The sequence below is a fragment of the Anabrus simplex genome, chromosome 1, assembly GCF_040414725.1.
Source record: "Anabrus simplex isolate iqAnaSimp1 chromosome 1, ASM4041472v1, whole genome shotgun sequence".
Lineage (NCBI taxonomy): Eukaryota > Metazoa > Arthropoda > Insecta > Orthoptera > Tettigoniidae > Anabrus > Anabrus simplex.
This window is the reverse complement of record NC_090265.1, coordinates 155,718,044-155,738,406: the sequence shown is the minus strand read 5'-3', so window position 1 is coordinate 155,738,406 and position 20,363 is coordinate 155,718,044. Positions and strand designations below refer to the sequence as shown.

The 20,363-nt window shown below is 39.2% G+C and overlaps 1 protein-coding gene across 1 annotated transcript in view; it reads left to right on the top strand.

Moving 5' to 3' along the window:
* Uch-L5 (ubiquitin carboxy-terminal hydrolase L5) overlaps positions 1-20,363 on the top strand; it is an 81,487-nt gene that overhangs the window by 29,669 nt on the left and 31,455 nt on the right. The window contains exon 2 of the mRNA XM_067157833.1: positions 8,361-8,424. Coding sequence (XP_067013934.1) covers positions 8,361-8,424 — 64 coding nt within the window. The remainder of the gene's footprint in view (positions 1-8,360; positions 8,425-20,363) is intronic.

Sequence of the window (20,363 nt, the reverse complement as noted above, 5' to 3'; positions counted from 1 at the left end):
TTATACTGATTTGCGTCGTATATTTTTTATATACGTACTTAACTTCCCGCAACCGAGACAAATATTGGATCTTCAAGACATTCTCCACTCTACTTTGGCGTTCGAGACCGCAGCGCATGACCTTGAATGTGCCGCGCTGATCACCGGGAACTGGCAGTTTGCTTCTACAAATCTATTCGTCTGCGACTTCAAGTTTATTTATAATCTTCATATATTATTTGATAGTGTTGTGACTTTGTGCCTGACAGAGTGTGAAACTGACCCATTTCTCCAATATTCATAAACATTGTGTGATTTCGCCTACTTGTTTTTACGGCTGACGATGACCTGGACTAGGGTCGAAACCGGTCCCATTTAAATAAGAATGTAATTACTACATTTCTTTCTTTTATGTATTGAATTGGTTGAACTTCAATTATTTAATTTTTAATGTTGGCTAAATTTGACGAGAAGAAGAGATAGAATGATAGGACACATCTTAAGACACCCAGGACTTGTTCAGTTTGGTTTTGAAGGAAGTGTAGGTGGTAAGAACGGTAGGGGTAGACCAAGGTATGAATATGACAAGCAGATTAGAGCAGATGTAGGATGCAATAGTTACGTAGAAATGAAAAGGTTAGCACAGGATAGGGTGGCATGGAGAGTTGCATCAAACCAGTCTATGTACTGATGACTGAAACACACAGTATTAACTTTTGCATACAATTACACTCTCCACCCAAGTTTTTCTTTTCCCTCAGTTCACCTCTGTATGTAATATAAGAATCACCAGTAACCCTTTTCCTATTCTGCTTTTCCCTTCCCCAATTTCTGACATTCTTTTTACATTTTCTGTAACTTCCACTGGTAGAACTGTAGTTCATTCCCTAATGGTAGCCCACTTCGGTAAGTGTAGTTTATATCATTCACAGTAGGTGGCAGCATCCAACACAATTTTCACAAATTTGATGGTTAGCCTGTTTTTGCATTTATCCAATCCAATTCTTCTCACTGTAATCTTTCCTATTTGACCTCCTTTGCTCAACTCTTGTTCTTTTTCGACCCGGATGGTATTAGGTTTGCGAGGCCTGGGGAGTCTTTCATTTTCATGCCCTTCGTGGCCCTTCTCCTACTTTTGCTGATTACTTCATTTTTTGAAGGGTTGGACCTCTTCCTTTTTCCTCTCTGATTATTGTTGAGGATGGTTGTCCAGTTGTTCTTACTCTTAAAAAATAATTATCCCCATTTCTCAGCATTAGAAACTTTTACTGTCTGGGTTCTTGTCTTGGGTGGATAATTCAAAAAATAAATTCTTACTCATACTTACTTGGAACATACCAGATGTTCGATAAAGTGGCAACATTACGTTCATTACCAATATAAACTTTGATGTAAACATTACCCTGTCCAATGGCAGGGACACTGTAACCATTTGCTATTGTAATCTTAGGAGTTTCATTAAATGTTTGAGTAGTTTTAAACAGACTCTCCAAACACATCTTTTCAATTTTAAAAAAAAGTAACATTCTATCAGATAAATTCACTGTTCAACCAAATAATTACTAATTTTCCAATCAATTACTTAATAATAAACAACCAATACTATATTTATTTGATTATTAGCTGATGTACCCGTGCTTCGCTACAGAATTCTACACTGTATACAGCGTTTTAGGTTAGGTAGTGTACAGGTTGCAAGCAAGATTGTATTATATTGCATAACTCTTAATGCGACGGGGAGGTCACCAAATGTCTTTTCTCATATGAAGACTGGGTTAGGGAATTTTCATTGTAATGGTAGGCCCGCTTGCCTACCATCAGTCACAATCAGTTTGGGGAGCATTCATTATAATGGCAGACACTCGCTCTCCACCTGTAATTTTACATCCTCAGAAAGGCTGCCTTCGTGGTTTTCCCAACTGAAATGAACATAGGTCATTACAATAACATCAGTAGAAATGACGCGATTAAAAGCAATGCTTTCATATGCAATACTCGATCAAATGAAAAACCACGCATTTTCTCACTTTTGGCGAACAGTACTACGCTGCCGATCTAAGAGTCCAAAGTTTCAGAGCTGGAATGACCAATCCGCAGACAGCCGTGATACGTGAACACTCTTCGTCTTTTTTCAGTGGCGGGGGTGGGGTCGAATAGTGAAGTGTCCCAGGACAAACCTATCTGACTTGGAGGCAATTTTTTCCTCCAAGTCAGAGGAGAAACCCCCACTTCACTGCTAATTCGGAATGAAATGAATGAAAAATTTAATAAAAGTGAAGAGGAAGAAGCTTTTCTTAAGAAAAGGCTCTTTATTGAATTGTAGTGCTATAATTTGGAATGTGCCTAAATTGTAATTCTAGACCAGGTCGTACTACTACTACTGCTGCTACTGCTGCTGCTGCTGCTGCTGCTGCTGCTACTACTACTACTACTACTACTACTACTACTACTATGTGAGCCTCTGCTGTAAGTGTGCACACTGCTAATTCAAAACAGCGTGCCAGAGTAGGTATCGAATAGCTGGAATACTATGATGAACCAGTGTATTACCTACCAGCAGTATCAGAAAATGTATGAACCAGAGGAATGACATGCTAAAGAAGAAAGTTATCTAACTTACCGGCTATTTCCCGCCAATATTCAGTCCGGCTGTTATACTCGGTATGCAGCACTAATCCCATCTATCAGAGTTGAGTATCAGCATAAGACAAAAAGAACATCACAACAAACAACGGTCATTGTAATGTTCGATATTGTAGGCCTTCACGTTTTTCTTCCGACTCTGAAATACCACTCTTATCATAGTCGGTAAGGTAAAACTGAATAAAACAAATGATCAGAAATTGTATTCTCTATATCTTTTGTTATGTAGTACTTTTCGGTAGGACCAATAACATAGCTATTTAAAAATTAAATTTTAGGTGCCTTCCCCTAAACTACCATTTCATCCAGGGTGAATACAGTTGTAGTTTCTTATTCCCCGACTCTGTATACTGATTTTCATTAAATTCTGTTTACCCATTTTCTCGTGGCTCAGCGTTGATATGGACTTACCAACAAAAATACAAATGTATGAATATCTCTATTATCATAGCCGGTATGGTAAAAATGTATAAGACATAAATGATCGGAAATTTAATTCTGTATAAGTTTAGTTACGTAGCCTAGATTGTAGAGGCTCATCCCCTGACTTTACATACCGATTTTTACTAAATTCTCTTCAGCCGTTTTCTCGTGATGCGTGTACATACATACATACATACATACAGACAGACAGAAATTACGGAAAAGTAAAAAGTGCACTTCCGTATTATTGTGGACACGACCGATACAGAAATACCATTCTTTTCAAATTCTGAGCAATGTACATACAAAACTCTTATTTTATACATAGATAAGCCAACACCAGTTTTAAGCAATTCCCTCAGAAATGAGAAATACAAATTACAAAAATTATGAAGCATACAAAGCATACATAAGGAATAAATTATCTGCCATTTAATTGTTAGTCAGTCATCGCTGTCAGATGATTCAGATTCATTGTCACTTGTTTCGTTGCCGCCTTCTTCGTACAGAGCATCATCTTCTGTGCTGTTAAACACATTCGAATTCGGACCTTTTATAAACGTACGACCAATGATCCTTCATGTAATGTTTGGAGACAGTGCTAGAATTTCAAAAGCTTCAGTTAGAATTATTAGCAAAGTTTCTGCAGCGATAGCATGAGATCACTTATTATTATTTCCTTCAGTAGAAGAATATCAATAGATTATTCACAACTCCTGTGACATATGCAACTTTAGTGGTGTTTTAGGTGAAATAGATAGTACACCCACAAGAATCCAATCACCTGGAGGCAATAGAGCTGAAATTCCCCTCAGTTGGAAGGGATACGTTTTCTATTAGGCTACGTCCGCACCGTAGGTGGCTTGTATGGATAGGTGCCTAGACAGGTGTGTAGATAGGTGCTTAGGTAGGATATGTGGTGGCTGCACTGCCCGGAGCTACGTTAGTTGCTCTCAAGATGAGGACGACTTAAAATGTCCCTATTTAAAGTTAAAAATTTCATTGTTCCGTATTGAAGAATATCACAATTAAAATTGAAATAATTGATAAGGAGATTCCGCCTATTCAATACCAAAGAATTATTATTATTAAATGAGAATGTAATACACTACATTTCTTATTCTTTGGTATTGAATAAGTGGAATCTCCTTATCAATTATTTCAATTTTAATTAAAATGTCTCTGTCGTAGTTAGGAAGAAAATTACTTCTTATTGCGAATTCTAGTTTTGAAGTACGAACTATTCTACCTGCATTCTTCTTCTTGTTGGTGACACGAAGTAAAGGAGTATAGATCTGTGAGTGGGGTGTTTAATCTTCTCTATAAACACGGAATCATCTGGACAAATTTTATGAATATTTCCAAATGACTAAAGAAATGTTCGATATTCTGCCGTTGATATAGGAATTAGAAAGAAGTCTTTGAAGACTTTCATCTGCAGCATGGTATTCATAGAAGTGAAACATAACTATCTCGGAAAGAAAGAGAATAGAGGCTTTTGAAATCCGGTGTTACAGAAGAATACTGAAGATGGGGTGGCTAGATCGAATCACAAATGAACAGATACTGAATTGGTGAGAGGAGAATGATTTGGCAAAATTTGACCAGAAGAAGGGACAGATTGATAGGACACAAACTTAAGACACCCAGGTCTAGTTCAGTTAGTTTTTGAGCGAAATGTTGGCTGTAAGAATGTTAGGGGTAGACAAAGGCATGAATATGACAACCAGATTAGTGTAGATGTAGGATGTAGTGGTTGTGTAGAAATGGAAAGGTTAGTACAGGACAGGGTGGCATGGAGGGCTATATCAAACCAGTCTGTGGACTGATGACTCAAACAACAACAACAACAACAACATAAAAAACTATTGATTTGTACCTTCCCAAAGATTTTTGAGGACAATGGCATTTTTGGGTAGCTCATGTGATGAGTTCTGCAACGCTTCTCTTTTAAACACTGCTGACACAAATAATTCATCCATTTTCCAGTCAAAAGTGAACAAGAGTTTGTAAAAGATACGCCACATACAAAAGCAAGTTCGCGTTTCTACCTGGATAGAAGCTTGGAAAAACAGCCCGGTTCGTTCGCTAGGATAGGCGCTTAGTGACTACCCAGAGAGCAAAGCCAAGCACTCGGTGCGGCCACTTCCATTTGTTCTCGGGAGTTTGTTTGCTTGGATGAATCTTCCTAGCGACTACCCACCATCTAGGCGCTAAGCAAGCCACCTCTGGTGAGAACGTAGCCTTAATGTTCAAGTGATTAATGATCCTAATCTCCAAATTAGGGAGTAGCTGTGGCCAGGTTTTTTAAACAACGTATTATATTTAATAACTCCCATATCTGAGCATGTTTTAAAGTGGGGACAAGTTATGAAGATATCCTAAACAGCATGGAAGGAAGTGTTTAGCACATCGAAGCCAGGATGAACTAAACTGTGATATCTGCGATGAAGGCCCGGATCCATACAATTCTCTGCCCCAGCGTCAGGTTCAGTGGCGGCCTGTAGCACCTAAGGGTGATTCAGCTTCCTCTCAATCTTCCCCTCGTCAGTATCAGGTCTGGCAATAGTGAGTGTTGCCCCCTTATCTATCATGACATGGCTGTACTGTAGCATCTTTGACGCTCGTCCATACAGTCTGAAATAGTCGTACGTCTCTCTCCTGTGGTGTCCATACATTACAGTTGGCAATGGTCTCAAACTGGGTCCGGAACATCATCCACTGTGTGTTCCCTTCGAAAGTGTGGGTTTCACATTCACAACACTGGTACTGCTGCTGGTCATTTAACTTATCGTGATCCTGGCTCAGTCCGGTGATATTTGAAGGTGCTCAGATACGTCAGCCTCGTGTCGGTAGATTGATTGGCATGTAAAAGATCTCCTGCGGGACGAAATTCTGGCACCTCAGCGTCTCCGAAAACCGTAAAAGTAGTTAGTGGGATGTAAAGCAAATGTTATTGTTATTATTATTATTATTATTATTATTATTATTATTATTATTATTATTATTATTATTATTATTTCTTTTTCGTTGTGCATAGTGTCACTTTTTAATCTTACTTCAAGGGTATGTACCTCCTCCTGTAACTTGAACTGTTCATTGTTAAAGGAGCAGTTTGGTCTAAAATCTGTGATTGCATTAAAAATGGAGTAAAACAGGATATAGTTTTTTGTCCGAACTCAATGTGGTTACGAGAAGCGGAAACATAGAGCTTAATTAAATTTGTGTGATGTCACTTACTCCAGTTGCTGTCAGCTGTGTACGTAGTAGAGGCATATATGTATTTATTCTGACATCAGAATGTGTTAAAGAGGACACAGAATAACTCACAAGTTGTTTAAAAATATTGAATTGTAGATATCATAAGAAATATCATTGAAATGAAATACTATGCTTCCTATACAAATGATTCCACATTATTGCCACCTAGAATTTTATAACAGTTTGTACGTTTGCCATTCGACAAAATTTCTGAGGATGGTCCTTTCAGCACCCAGAAACAGTCCTCTTACCCTTATGTTGCTGACAGTGTAGGCTGTCTGGAAGTAAGGTATTGTTGGCATATATATTTATCTCCTTTATGTACATTATTTGGCTGCAAGAGTCTTCAAACCTTATTATCAGGTCAATGATTTCTGCTTCAGTTTTCCTCTGGTTGATGGCAATTACACTGAGTGGCCAAAAGTCACGGGAAGGGGTGTCCCATTAGAAAATGTGCTGTGTACGACCCCTGAGCGTTGCGGCTATCTGCGGCATAGCTGAGCAGTCTGTCACAGACATCAGTGTTGTAAAGATGGCTATACGTCACAACTTGACTGATTTTGAACGTGGGATGATCATCGGCACACGGCACATTGCTGCATTGCAGAGATTACACGCGAATTCGGGTTTTCGAGGTCAACAGTGTCGAGGGTGGATCTTCAAAATCGCAGAGAGAATGTTACCATCCACGTAATCCGCCGCACGGGAGGATCACTGGTGTTTAACGAACAGACATCACGTTGCCTCCGCAGAACCATACTGGGCGCTCGACAGGCTACTGTGAGTCAGATCACCGCCCAGCTGAATGTTGGGAGTCAGGAACCCATTTTTACCAGGACTGTAAGGAGGCAACTGCACCACATAGGCTTCACCAGCCGACGACTTATTCGTGTCCCTTTGCCGACATCTCTACACAGAGTTCAACGACGTGCATGGGCCTGCGGACATCGGCAATGGTCCATGGAACAGTGGCAGCTTGTAGTATGGTCTGATGAATCCTGGTTCCTGTTGTATTGAGTTGATGGGTGTGTGAGAGTGTGGCGTATGCCCCATGAAGCATTGGACCCTTCAGGTCCTTTGTAAAATGTCAACAAGGTTGTGTCCAGGCAGGAGATGGCTCATTTCTGGGCTGGGTGGCTTTTTCATGGTCGCAATTATGCCCCATTGTTCGGCTGCAGGGAGTACTGATAGGTGCACCTTATGTGGATATTCTTTCAGACCATCTGCATCCCTTTCTGGCCCTAGAGAACCCTGAAGGAGATGCTTTGTTTCAGCACGACAGTGCGCCATGTCACCGCTCTATGATGGCACGCCGGTGGGTGGAGGAGCACTCCAGTGAAGTTACAACCATGGATAGGTCCTCCAGATCCCCCAATCTTAATCCAAACGAACATTTATGGTATGCTGTCATTTCTGGGGTACACTCCAAGAGTCCTGCACCAACTACACAAGACCAATTGTGGGTATCAGTGCAAGATGCGTGGGTCCAAATCCCTCCAGAATGATTCCAAGTATATGAGGCCAGTTGAAACATTAACCAAACTTTGAAAATAACTCTTTACTAGGCTTGGCTGTAATTTTGATTGGATATCTTCAATCAAATGAAATCGTCGTCACTTCCAAGAGAATTTCAGTTTACAGAACAGAAAATATCCTGGGGCTAGGACAGGTTATTAAGGTTACTGGGGAATCACAGTTGTCTTCGTGTTCGTGAAATATTTACAAATCAATAGTGATGCGTGAGCTGGTGCATTGTCATGTGGAGAATCCGGGAGTTGTTTCTTCACAAGTCTGTTCTTCTTCTCCTGACACTTTCCATCATATGTCTCAAGACCTTGAGATAATGCCAGCAGTTCAATGTTTGACCCTCAGGTTGGGACTCATGGTCCAGAATATCGCTAATGTTTTAAAAAAAGGCCATTTTTATATTTCACCTGACCACCCCATGTGGGCGGGGGCAGTAGAATAACACCCACGGTATCCTCTGCCCGATTGATGAAAAATCCTGAAAGCAATGAGTATAGCAATTTTATTTTATTTTTTCCTCTTTACAGGTGTCAAAGGGATACAAGTTGAAGAACTATGGAGTTTGGATGCAGAACAGTTCGAAAGTTTGAAGTAAGTTCAAATGAACAGTGTAACATTTTTGTTTAATTTATATGTACAGTATTTCATATGGTGACTTTTGTATATACTTCTTGATTTAGGAGAAGTGTGTGAATTTATATATTGAGTTTAAGTATTGGTCAAACATGTTACACTGGGTGGATTTGATATATTGAAATTCAAACCTTTGAGAATGTATCTTGGGAAGAAAACATTAGATCGTATGATTGGATACAGTAAGTTACTCCTCTTTCCCACTGACTGAAGAATATACAACATTGAAATATTTCTCTTGAAGGTATTTGCATACAAATCTTCAATACAATCTTTCAATTGTATGGACGAAAGTTAAAGGCCGCTAGCAAGTGAATGAACATGTATTTAATTGTAAGTACAGTATAAACATTTTGCATTTTTTCTTGTGTTGTCCAATTACTTAAGAACTTCTTTTGTGACAGCTTCTAACTAGAATTTCCAAGGAGGATTTATTATACTCTAAAAATATGAGGACCTTAACAAAATATCGAATATTGTGGCATGGTATCAGGTCCTTAAAACTTAAATCACTACACAGAGAGGTAACATGTTTTACTATCCACTAAATTTATTGATCTACTATTTACAGTTAATTGCAAGTTCACTCACATCCGAGTTTTCCACTCAACACAGTTTACTCATGACGATGGCCAACTCCTGTTCTCCACACAGCTTCTCACAGCACAGTGTCGATCCAGAACTGTTAACATTAAACTCTGTATAACCGACTGCCGGACTCGCTCATTATGAATGACTCACTACGGACTCACAACCATCTGCTTACGTTCACTTGTGATTGGCGCACTCAAGACTGATTCACTCGAGACTGATTGGTGTGCACCATTTGAGCTCTTTATACAGGCCCGCAGAAGATCCTAGTAGTTTTAAATTCCATATTGTTCTGGATGTGATGGAATGAGAGACTTTGAAAGCAGCATGTTGCGACAGCTGTTGAGGTTGAGTGAACGAATAAAAGTCATAGATATTCATTTGTGTATATATTGATTGTGTGTTGTTGAGAATTCAGCGTTCAGGCATTCATGTGCTTCATCGATTATAAGAAAGCATTTACCGAGCAAGTTGGGCGTGTGGTTAGGGTCGTGCAATTGTGAGCTTGCATTCAGGAGATAGTGGGTTCGAACCCCACTGTTGGCAACCTTGAATATTGTAACGTGTTGACGGCGTAAATAAATAAGACAGAACCTGGTAGCATACTACTTCTAAAATTTATTAGCTAAGCACTAAAACTACACATTTACACACACATGGTCTCGGTTTCTTCAACGAATGTTAAGCGTTAACTTTGCTGTTAAGAAGACCTAACACATAATTTAACAAAATGGTCGTCTCATCAAGAATTGTTAACTCTAACAAATTGTTAATACATACTTGTGTTAAATTAATCTGGCAACAGCCCTCTGTTAAACCTCTTAACAGCTGCTAAAATTTCGAAATGGAGGCATGTAGAAGACGTAAGTTTGAAGCTTTACAGCTGTATGAAGATTATCTATAAACTGAAGAAGGCAAAGGACAACCCATACTAAGAAATAACGACTTTTTAGAGTTGTCAGAAGAAATATTTCTAATTACCAAAGCCATAATGAACAAGGTATTAGATGATATTGAAAATAGGTTAGAGTTTCCAACAGATTGAAACTTATAAGTGTCTCCAGTGCAGTAGTTGCTTGTAGATTTTACAAGGAGGGGTCAGACTCTGCATCAAGTTGATTTCAACGAGCTTAATGTACCTGTTGGGGGACACTCAATAGTAACTCGTGTATAAGGGTTTAGGTCAATACGCTTTCGTTTTCGAAAAAGAATGAGGACAAATGTCATGAAGCAGAATCTGCTTCGGACCACATGGAAGCGATAGAACACTAAAATGCGAACACATTTTACTTAAACTTCTCAGGTCCGCAACCTAATAATTTCCGAAAAATTTATGAATCCCCCGATTATAATGCAACGCGCATATACTTGAAGAGTTGCAACCCAGATGTGTGGAGCGTGGCCGAATGGTCATCGTACTTGTCTCCGAACCGCGACGACGTGAGTTCGAGTCCCGCCATAGCCATACTTCTTTATACAAATTAAATTGTTTCAGGGAATGTGAAGGTAAAAATGCGATTAAAATTAATAATCAAATTGCAGTGGAACTTTATTTTCTATCTCAAATAAAAGTAAAGTGTACTGCTATTTGCGTAATATTTTTGTTCCAATTTTTATCTTAACGTTCCCTCAAATATTAATTTATTTTGTACAACAATTACAGCTGCGATGAGACTTGAACTCACGTCTACGAGGTACGCAGGCAAGTACGGTGACCACTAGGCCACCACTCTGTTTCGCTCTGATGTAACTCCCAAGTATATATATGCCTTGCATTGGAATTGGGGATTCATAAATTTTTCGGAAGTTATTAGGTTGCGGACCTGACATCTTTAAGTAAAATTTGTTCGCCTTTTAGTGTTCTATCACCTCCACTTTGTCCGAAGCGGATTCTCTGTAATGACATCTGACCTCATTTTTTTCGAAAACGAAAGCGTATTGACTTCAACTCTTATACACGAGTTACTGTTGGGTGTCTCCCCACAGGTACATTGAAGCTCAGTGAAATCGGTTGACTGCAGAGCCTGGCCTCTACTTGTTAGATATTATGCTTGAGACACTTCATGAAATTGTAGGGAACTATGTTTACAAGTGCAAGAAAAGAGTGTGTAGAATCCTGCAAAGAATTCCCGCTGCCATTGCAGCATTAACAAGGCATTACATTATTTTCCCCACAATAAAAGAATGCCCGAAAATCAATCAAAACATATCAGTTATCACATTTTCCCGGTGATAAGAATATAAGAATAGTCTATAAGAATAGGTTATATCGAATGTTGTGATATAACAGCCCGTTCTTTCATTTTTTTAAGCACGCTCGCATAATTTCAAATTGAAACTGTAACAACATTTGTCTCGCATTCATCATAATAACACTTTTGTTGCCTCTTACTTGACATGTTTACGTCTTATCGGTCTCCGCTAACCATAACCTATAATAATGTCAACCATGTGTCTGTGTGACAAAATACTATTTCAACACATCACTAGGAGCGCTTTATGTAAAGAAACAAAGGACGCTCACTGCCAAACGCATTCAGAAGTTTTACGGAAGTGCGTTAATTTGTCTTTAACAATTGTTTCGTAACAAATGTTGGAAATGTGTTTGTAAAACAGGGTACTTTTAAACGAAGTGTTAAATTAATAACAGTTGTTAGTTAACATTTGTTAAGTAAAATTTAACATAGAGTTGAAGAAACCGGTCCATGATGACATAAGTGTAATAGACTAATATAACTTGGAAATAATATTCTCTAACCCATGGGTAAATAATGCCAATATCGAGCTTGAATTATTATAATCCTACCATTATTATTATTATTATTATTATTATTATTATTATTACTTGTGAGGTATGGCTATAAAGTGTTGACATCCATTTAGTATTATTATTATTATTATTATTATTATTATTATTATTTACGTAGTTATGTCCGGACTTTATTTGGTAGAAATCACGATCGTTATTATTTGTGAGGTTATGTCATGAAACATCTGCTGTATATAATATATATATATTATATTAATATGAGTTTATTTAATGTAAGAACACATAATTAATAGTACATAATTTATTATTACCTGTATATATGATGTATAATCCAATGTAACATGTGCAATACGCTGTAATATCCAGAATAATGTATCTTTGGCACTAGATAGTTGTAGGAACTTCCATACTTTATGACTAGGTTATCGAAAACTCTCAAATTTACGAGAAAATATGTTGTGTATAATATATATATATTATATTAATATGAATTTATTTAATGTAAGAACACATAATTAATAGTACATAATTTATTATTACCTGTATATATGATGTATAATCCAATGTAACATGTGCAATACGCTGTAATATCCAGAATAATGTATCTTTGGCACTAGATAGTTGTAGGAACTTCCATACTTTATGACTAGGTTATCGAAAACTCTCAAATTTACAAGAAAATATGTTATATCATATTCTTCTAGAAGCCTGGCCAGGCAACATATATAAAGAGGCAGTCTTGATGGTGGAGTTGGAGTTGTTTTGATGAGATTTGTGTGGAAGTCATATTGGTCATGTTGTTGAAGTCAAGTATGTGAATTGGTTTTGTTGGCTTGGTAGTTGACATGCATCGGTTGCAGTATTCTTATTCTTTGTGATAGGCAGTTGTTCAAAATGGTGGTTTATTGATGTGTGTGTAATGTGTGCATAAATTGTAAATAAAAACAGTGTACACAAGTGATAGCTTTTTGTATGCGTCTTTGTGGATACATCGATTGCCAAGCTCTCAACTTACACAAGTACACAGGACACACATTAACACAGTTGGTGCTCTTTCTCTTACTTTCTCATGTTTTATCTACAGTGACACACATGCACGCACACAGAGTCTTCGATCACTTACACTACACCCACTCAGCCACTCAGTCACACTCATTAGCGCTGTCATGGTCTGCAGTCCACATGTCAGTCTCACAGCCTGGGATAGTATCCGCTGTCCACTCAGTCCATCGAACTCCGCTCACAGCCCCATGTCGGCACCCAGTGTTGTCCTCCACACTGCACAGGACAGGCACATCCTTCTCCAGCAGCTGGTCCACGACACTCATACGCACGATGACCGGCACGCAGAAATGAGTCCTCGGCTCCAACAGACTGAAATATTAGCCCAGGCTGTCACTAACACACTGACTGCACTCTTCGCTAATTCACTGAGTCCACACATTGGACTCTCACTACACCAGCTGGGCTAAGCCAACTAACTCAACCCTGTAGGTCGCGCCTGACTTAAATACCTGGGCACACGCCATCTGGATGCTTCCAGAAGGGACACACATCCCAGTCTTCCCGAAGGCGAGTACTCTCCGCGTGCTGTCCAGATTCTTTCACAATGCCAGAGGCCTCCAGTGAACAAGCAGGATGATCCAGATAGCAGCGGCGGGGACGCTGACCAATCCGCAAGCGGCTGTCCTTCCCTAGTGACGGCAGTAGGGAGAGGGTGGGCTTTCCTTGGTGATGAGTGTTTGGTTGGAGCTGGCTAGCTTGTGCTACTTTCCGTGGTTTCCCATTTTCACACCAGGCTAAATAAAAAAGAAATAAAAAAGAGCATTTGACTGTGCAATGGCATAAAATGTGGATCTTTGAAGTGGGAACCACCTGTCCAACTGGTCAACTTAATAAGATCTTTGTTTGAGAACAGCACTGATAAATTGACTGTGCAGTGGCATAAAAGGGGGAGAAATACAATGAACATGATGAAGAGCATTTTACATACTTTTTTAAAAATGGGACTTTAACATTAAAATTCGAAGAACATTTTATATTTTCTTTATAAGAATTAAATTTTTAGGAAGAACATTTTACAATTTTTTTTTTTTTGGTTACATAAGAATTCAATTTTGAGGAAGAACATTTTTACCTTTTTTTATAAGATTTTTTTTTGTGGAAGAACGAGAGGAATGATTGATTAAAACAAGCAATGGATGAGTGGATGCACGAGTACACACAAAAAAAGCGGGGTATCAGGTGAGAGAGAGAGAGATTTTTTTCCCCATATGAACTATGTTCAGAGAAAATTAGAGAGATTAGTTCTCAATAGATAGAAATAGGGCGTTGGAGTTGGGGGAGAGCCCTACAAGTAGAGGGCACTATGGACAAGTAAAGCATCTGTTCTATTGAACATATAATAGCGTTGACAATTGGCAGTAGTTTGATGTTCTCCCGAGAGAAAGGTAGAAAATGGTGGTGGTGATGGTGGGGGTTAGCCTCAGAGACAAATGGTTTTAACTGAGATAAATGAGCATGCTTAACATCTGACAAATCTGAAATATTTTGCAGTAAGGCATTCACAGGGGAGGGAAGAGCAAGTATATGATATGGTCCATTCCATTAAAAAAAAAAAAAAAGTTTTGCAGATTGGCTGTTGATAGCAAAACTTTGAGGATGATTTCAATAATAAAACTGAATCTCCAAGTTTAAGTGTGGAGGGTACACATTTAGAATTATGTTTCTTATGGTGTAATTCCTGTGCTTTGTATAAATTTTTCAAGGTGGATTCCCAAGCTTGTTTTGAAGAACGAGTGTTCTGCTGAAATAACAGTGTTGGGAGGCTCCAGTTTAAGAAAAGGGGAAAGTGAAGCTCATGCATGGCCCAGAAATAAGTGAGCAGGAGTATGTTTAGTGGACTCATTGATAGTAGAATTAAAGGCAAGAGTTAGGGAAGGTAGCTCTGTGTCCCAGGTTTTGTGATTATCCAAATGAAAGATAGATAGAACTATTTTCAGGTTTCGATGGTATCTCTTAACCATATTCGCTTGAGGGTAATAGGGTGTAGTAAAAACCTTTTTGATACCTAGAGAAAAACACGTATCATAAAATGCTTTAGCTGTAAAAATAGCAGCATTATCAGACACTAATTTCTGTGGAATTCCATTTTTTTTTTTTTTTACATTACATTATCACTGTTATGCCTTTCAGCTTTCAGTCTGCAAGCCTCTGTGAATTTACTAAAAGTCGCCAAAATCCTCAATTTGCAACTAGTGTTGTGGCCTCATTTAGTTCTATACCTCTTATCGTTAAATTGCTAGAAACCGAGTCTAACCATCGTCGTCTTGGTCTCCCTCTACTTCTCTTACCCTCCATAGCAGAGTCCATTATTCTCCTAGGTAACCTATCCTCCATTCGCCTCACATGACCCCACCACCGAAGCCGGTTTATGCGTACAGCTTCATTCATCATGCCATTGTTCCCACCTGTTTGGACCAGCAATCATTCTTGCTACTTTCATGTCTGTTACTTCTAACTTATGAATAAGATATCCTGAGTCCACCCAGCTTTCGCTCCCGTAAAGCAAAGTTGGTCTCAAAACAGACCGATGTAAAGATAGTTTCGTCTGGGAGCTGACTTCCTTCTTACAGAATACTGCTGATCGCAACTGAGAGCTGACTGCATTATCTTTACTACACCTTGATTCAATCTCACTTACTATATTACCATCCTGGGAGAACACACAACCTAAATACTTGACCAAATCCTTTACACCGATAACATTTTAATGATGAATTGGCGGGAAAGAAGGTAGGAGTTGAATCGCTTCTATGTCTATATGTTCTTGGCAGTGGGGTATTGAATGTAGTTGGTAAGGAAAGTTGCTTAGGCAAAGGTGGAGGAGGAACGGTAGCATAATAAGATGCATTACTGTATGAATTTAGCATGTCTGCTTGTGCTATATTATAAAGATGAGCAGTAGTAGTGGGAGGAGCAAAGGGGTTGAGTTGTTTACAGGAAGGCAAGGCAGAAAATTGTTCAGTAGACACCATTTCAACAGGATGAGTAGCCATAGCTAAAACATCGCTGAAGGTAATTATTGTGTCTAAATAATCATAAGTTGATTCAGGTGTATACTGATGACGCCTAGTAAGTTAATTACTCAAGTTATTCTGAATTTCATATGGCAAAAAGTGACGACGTAATTCATTATGAAATTGTTCCCATTACTGAAGACGATTTATGTTTTCCAACCAAAATTTGAAATGTTGAAATCTTAGGGTATAAAAGATTAAGCTATTGCGTAAATGGAGCAAGTTGCGCAAGCAAGAACTTTCGTGCTAAAGTAGCGGTCAACTGAGGAACTTGAGTAAGTGCCTGTTTTATAATGTGAAAGTTAACAATTATTAAAGGAAGTGGTTGCCTGAAATACGGGATCATTTTGATAATCTGGCAATATAAGAGGTGGCATTTGTTTGGAATGGTATTCGCCTGTATGTTATGAACGGGATTTTTAGGCAAATTAGTATTAGTAGTGGTCATAGTTTGAGTGTTTAATTCATGACGAATAGGGGAATTATGATCAATTAATTTGAGGTTAGGTAACGATAGAACCTGGAAAAGATAATTAATGGAAAAGATAGTTTTGAATGTAAGAACAACAACCTTTACTTCAATAAATATATATGTGTGTGTACATTACCGACCAGCGGGGTACAAAAGGATAACATAAATAATGGGAATTTAGGATAAATTTCACAATTGAAATTGAGGAAAGTGTGTGTATGTTTACAAAGGCTGATGAAAAGTTTAGTTTAAATAGTTGATCCAGATTGCTAGATGTACAAAGGCTAGTGTCAAAATCGTTTACAAAGAATAATCTACCAGGAGAATGTGTAGAACAATGGAATAAAGACCATGTAAGTTTAAGTAAACAAGTAATCCTATTCGAGAAGATTGACTGTGACATTATTAATCAACATAGACAAAGGTAGCTAAATTCTTATACAAGTGTGTCATAAATTATTGTAATCATACAAAATTTTAAACAAGACATGGGTAGAATGAGAGACAGGACGGGGATGAGGGAAACCAAGGGACACGACCAATAAGAAAAGTGTTCTCATTAGATGCATAGGGAATAACTGCAGACACGTATAGAATTATGCTCGAAGAGTTGAAGTAGTTCGAATACGCTGGAATGTGTATGTCCGAGCTTGCTTTAATGATGCGTAGCCGTGAATACAGAATGGAATTTAGTGCTCTCTAACTTGGTGACTCTCCCAACTCCCTCACCATTTAGAGAAAGATGAATGAAACAATGTTTTGCATAATGTGATCTCTATGTCTCACCTGAAGAACACCAGCAGTCGATGGGAGCAGAGAACCAGCTCTGTCCAATGTTATGTGCTTGCACATCCAGTGGTGAACGGCCTCTCATTCAACCTAGCGAGTTAGGCCGGGTGACAGTATTTATATGATCTTAAAGTTCATTCTAGAAGTTGCGAGACATAGAGTTGACATCAGGGGAGTGGGAAAGTCAGCTGATAATCCAAGGTGGGCAGTCAGTAAGTGCAAAACAAGTCTGACAGAAGGTAGTGTAATGTGAAGTGCTGGGAGTACACAAGGTAAGTTCAGGGCATCACAGCACACCTTCGCCTCCTCCTTCTCTTCTACTTTTTTGAACATCTGCATTAACCTAATTCCTGGATAACACTCTATCCTGGTTCCCTTTCCTCTACACACTTTCCCCACATATCTAACGATGGAATCCCCTATGACCAAAGCCTCAAACCTACTGACCTCATTTGATCCCCTTCCGTCCTGGTCAGCACTATATTTCCTGACAGCTGCAGGAGCTACTTCCTCCTCCCTTTACTCCCTCCCATGACCCTGTTCCACCTGTTTTTTCCTATTCTCTACTCTACATTTCCCTTTCCTACCTTTTCCCTTCCTCCTACTTCCATACTTTTCAACAACAGTTCGCTGTTTCTCATCTTCTCTCTGTTGTTCTACCTGCAGTGACTTATACCGATTTCTCACAGACACCTGTCCTGAATTCTGATCCTGAATAGAGCCCTTAGCCTGCAATCTCCTTCCCCTTAGAACATTAGACCACCTGTCTTCTACAATTCCCCCCTTTCCTTCCCATCCCACTTTTACACCTACTGTATCCTGTACATTGTTTGAGGGAGGCCCACCTTCCTTCCTGTCTTCTGAGAGAATCCTAATTATCTCCCACAAATTCTCCAACTCCTCCCTCATACTCCTCAATGCCTGGCCACACCCACAGTTCCTACACTTGCACTCCTTAGCCATTATTTACGGAAAAATGAAAAGGCAGTGTGTGTTCCATCTTTACTACCCCCAGAGGAATGGGTTGTCTTCTCTGCCAGCCCCACCGTACCGATCATATTCTCCGCCTTTGCTACCATTGAGGTCTTCACTCGGTTCCCTGAGCTGGGACCCTTTACCAGGTGTTACACACCAGGTCAGTGTGCTCTGGGGCTCACATAGGCAGGGGCGCCACTCCCTGGGCAGGGTTGCCTCTAAGAGGGTCCCTACCTGTTACCTTCAATAATCGGTATAAACAACAATATTAAATATCAACAGTAAATTTTAACAATAACAATGTAACAACAATGGCAATGCTAATTGGCAAGGGTCAGTTACAGAGTTAGGAAGAAAAAAGGTTGTGGGTTGGATGGACGGTAGAAAATGGAAACCTGGAGAGGACTTCAAAGGAATCTTTTCATTTTATGTTTGAAGGATGCGAAAGATGAGAATATATCAGTATTGGTTAGCGAGTTACCAAGGGTAGGGAGATGATGGAAGATAGAGCGTTGTTGTAAGGTTAGGCGCGGGCGGGACACATGATGAGTATGCCGGTTGGGGGGGGGGGGTATGTGATGCCGGAAGAGTATTACATTTGGTGTAGCCATTGATTATTTTATGAAGGTAACATAGATCGGAGAACTGTGAACGGCTTCTCAGGTCATGTATACCCAGGTAGTTCAAAATGTCAGATTTAGTTTTGTTCTTAAAAACAGGATTGCGAGTCTTCACAATGAAAGTGAAAAAGTTAAAAATACTATTTAGTTGAGATATGTTTGTGATAGCAAATGAGGACCAAATAGGGGAACAGAAGTCAATAATGGGGAGAGCATACGAGACAAAGTATGATTTTAAGGCGTTAATATCATTAATATCAGTGTCCGACTCCTTGGCTGAATGGTCAGCGTTGAGGTCTGGGTTCAATTCCCGGCCAAGTTGGGAATTTTAATCGCATCTGGTTAATTCTTCTGTCTTGGGGACTGGGTATTTGTCCCAACACTTTCCTCTTCATATTCAGACAACATACTACACTACCAACCACCACAGAAACACGCAATAGTGATTACATCCCTCCTTACAGAGTTAGCATCAGGAAGGGCATCCGGTCGTAAAATAGGGCCAAATCCACATGTGCGACACAGTTTGCACCCGTGACCCCACAAGTGTGGGAAGAGCGGTAGAAGAAGAATATCATTAATTTCAGTGAACCTGTAAAGAATGCTTGGAGGACACATAGCATGGGATTTTATTGACTGAATGTGAGCAGAGAAGGTTAGTTTACAGTCTGTTGTAACACCTAGGTCTCTTACCTGAGAAACCGATTGCAGTGTATTTCCCTGGATTGTATAGGTAGTGTGTATTCCTTGTTTTAGCAATGAAAAAGATATTGTGTTACACTTCTTAATATTGGGAGAAATATTCCATTTCTAAAACCAGTCACCACACGAATTGAGAACAGTCTGTAATCCATAACAATCATCAGCCGTAGACACTTCCCTTAGTATTTTCAGGTCGTCGGCGTACAAAAGGAGGGAACACGGACTATTTTAGGTGCAAAGAATTATGTCGTCGATATAGAGAACAAAGAGTAGCAGTCCCAGAATACTGCCCTGAGATACAGCTGATAACACAGATAACCATGATGAGGCAAATTCAGGGAGTACCACTCTTTGTTTCCTGCTGGAGAGGAAACTTGTTATCAATGACAAGACATACATATTAAATCTGGTAGCGAGCTTATGAAGAAGAAGTGCGTGATCCACTGGGTCGAATGCTTTGGCCAGATCTATATAAATTACGTCTTAACTTTGATTTATTTTCTATTGCTGAAATGATGTGGTGATTGAGAACTGTGAGGGTGGTTAGTGAGGCATGATTTTCTGAGAGTGAATCCGTGTCGATCTTCAGATAGGTACGGCTATGTGAAAAAGAGGAGTCGACGGTGGATTATTCTTTCAAGGACAGAGGATAGTATTGGGATGATAGATATTGGGCGGTATGATGAAATATGTTTTTTTTTGCCAGATTTGCCTTCTCCTTTACATCCTTTACAGCAACCCCTAAATACCCTCATAACCATATGAATGAGATCTGTATCTTTGAATTACAATCTACAGTATGTAATGTGTGTACTCCACTGAAGATCTTTCCTTAGATTAACATGTAAATATTTACAGTTATCCACATGAGGTACATTCACTCCATCAACACAGTAATT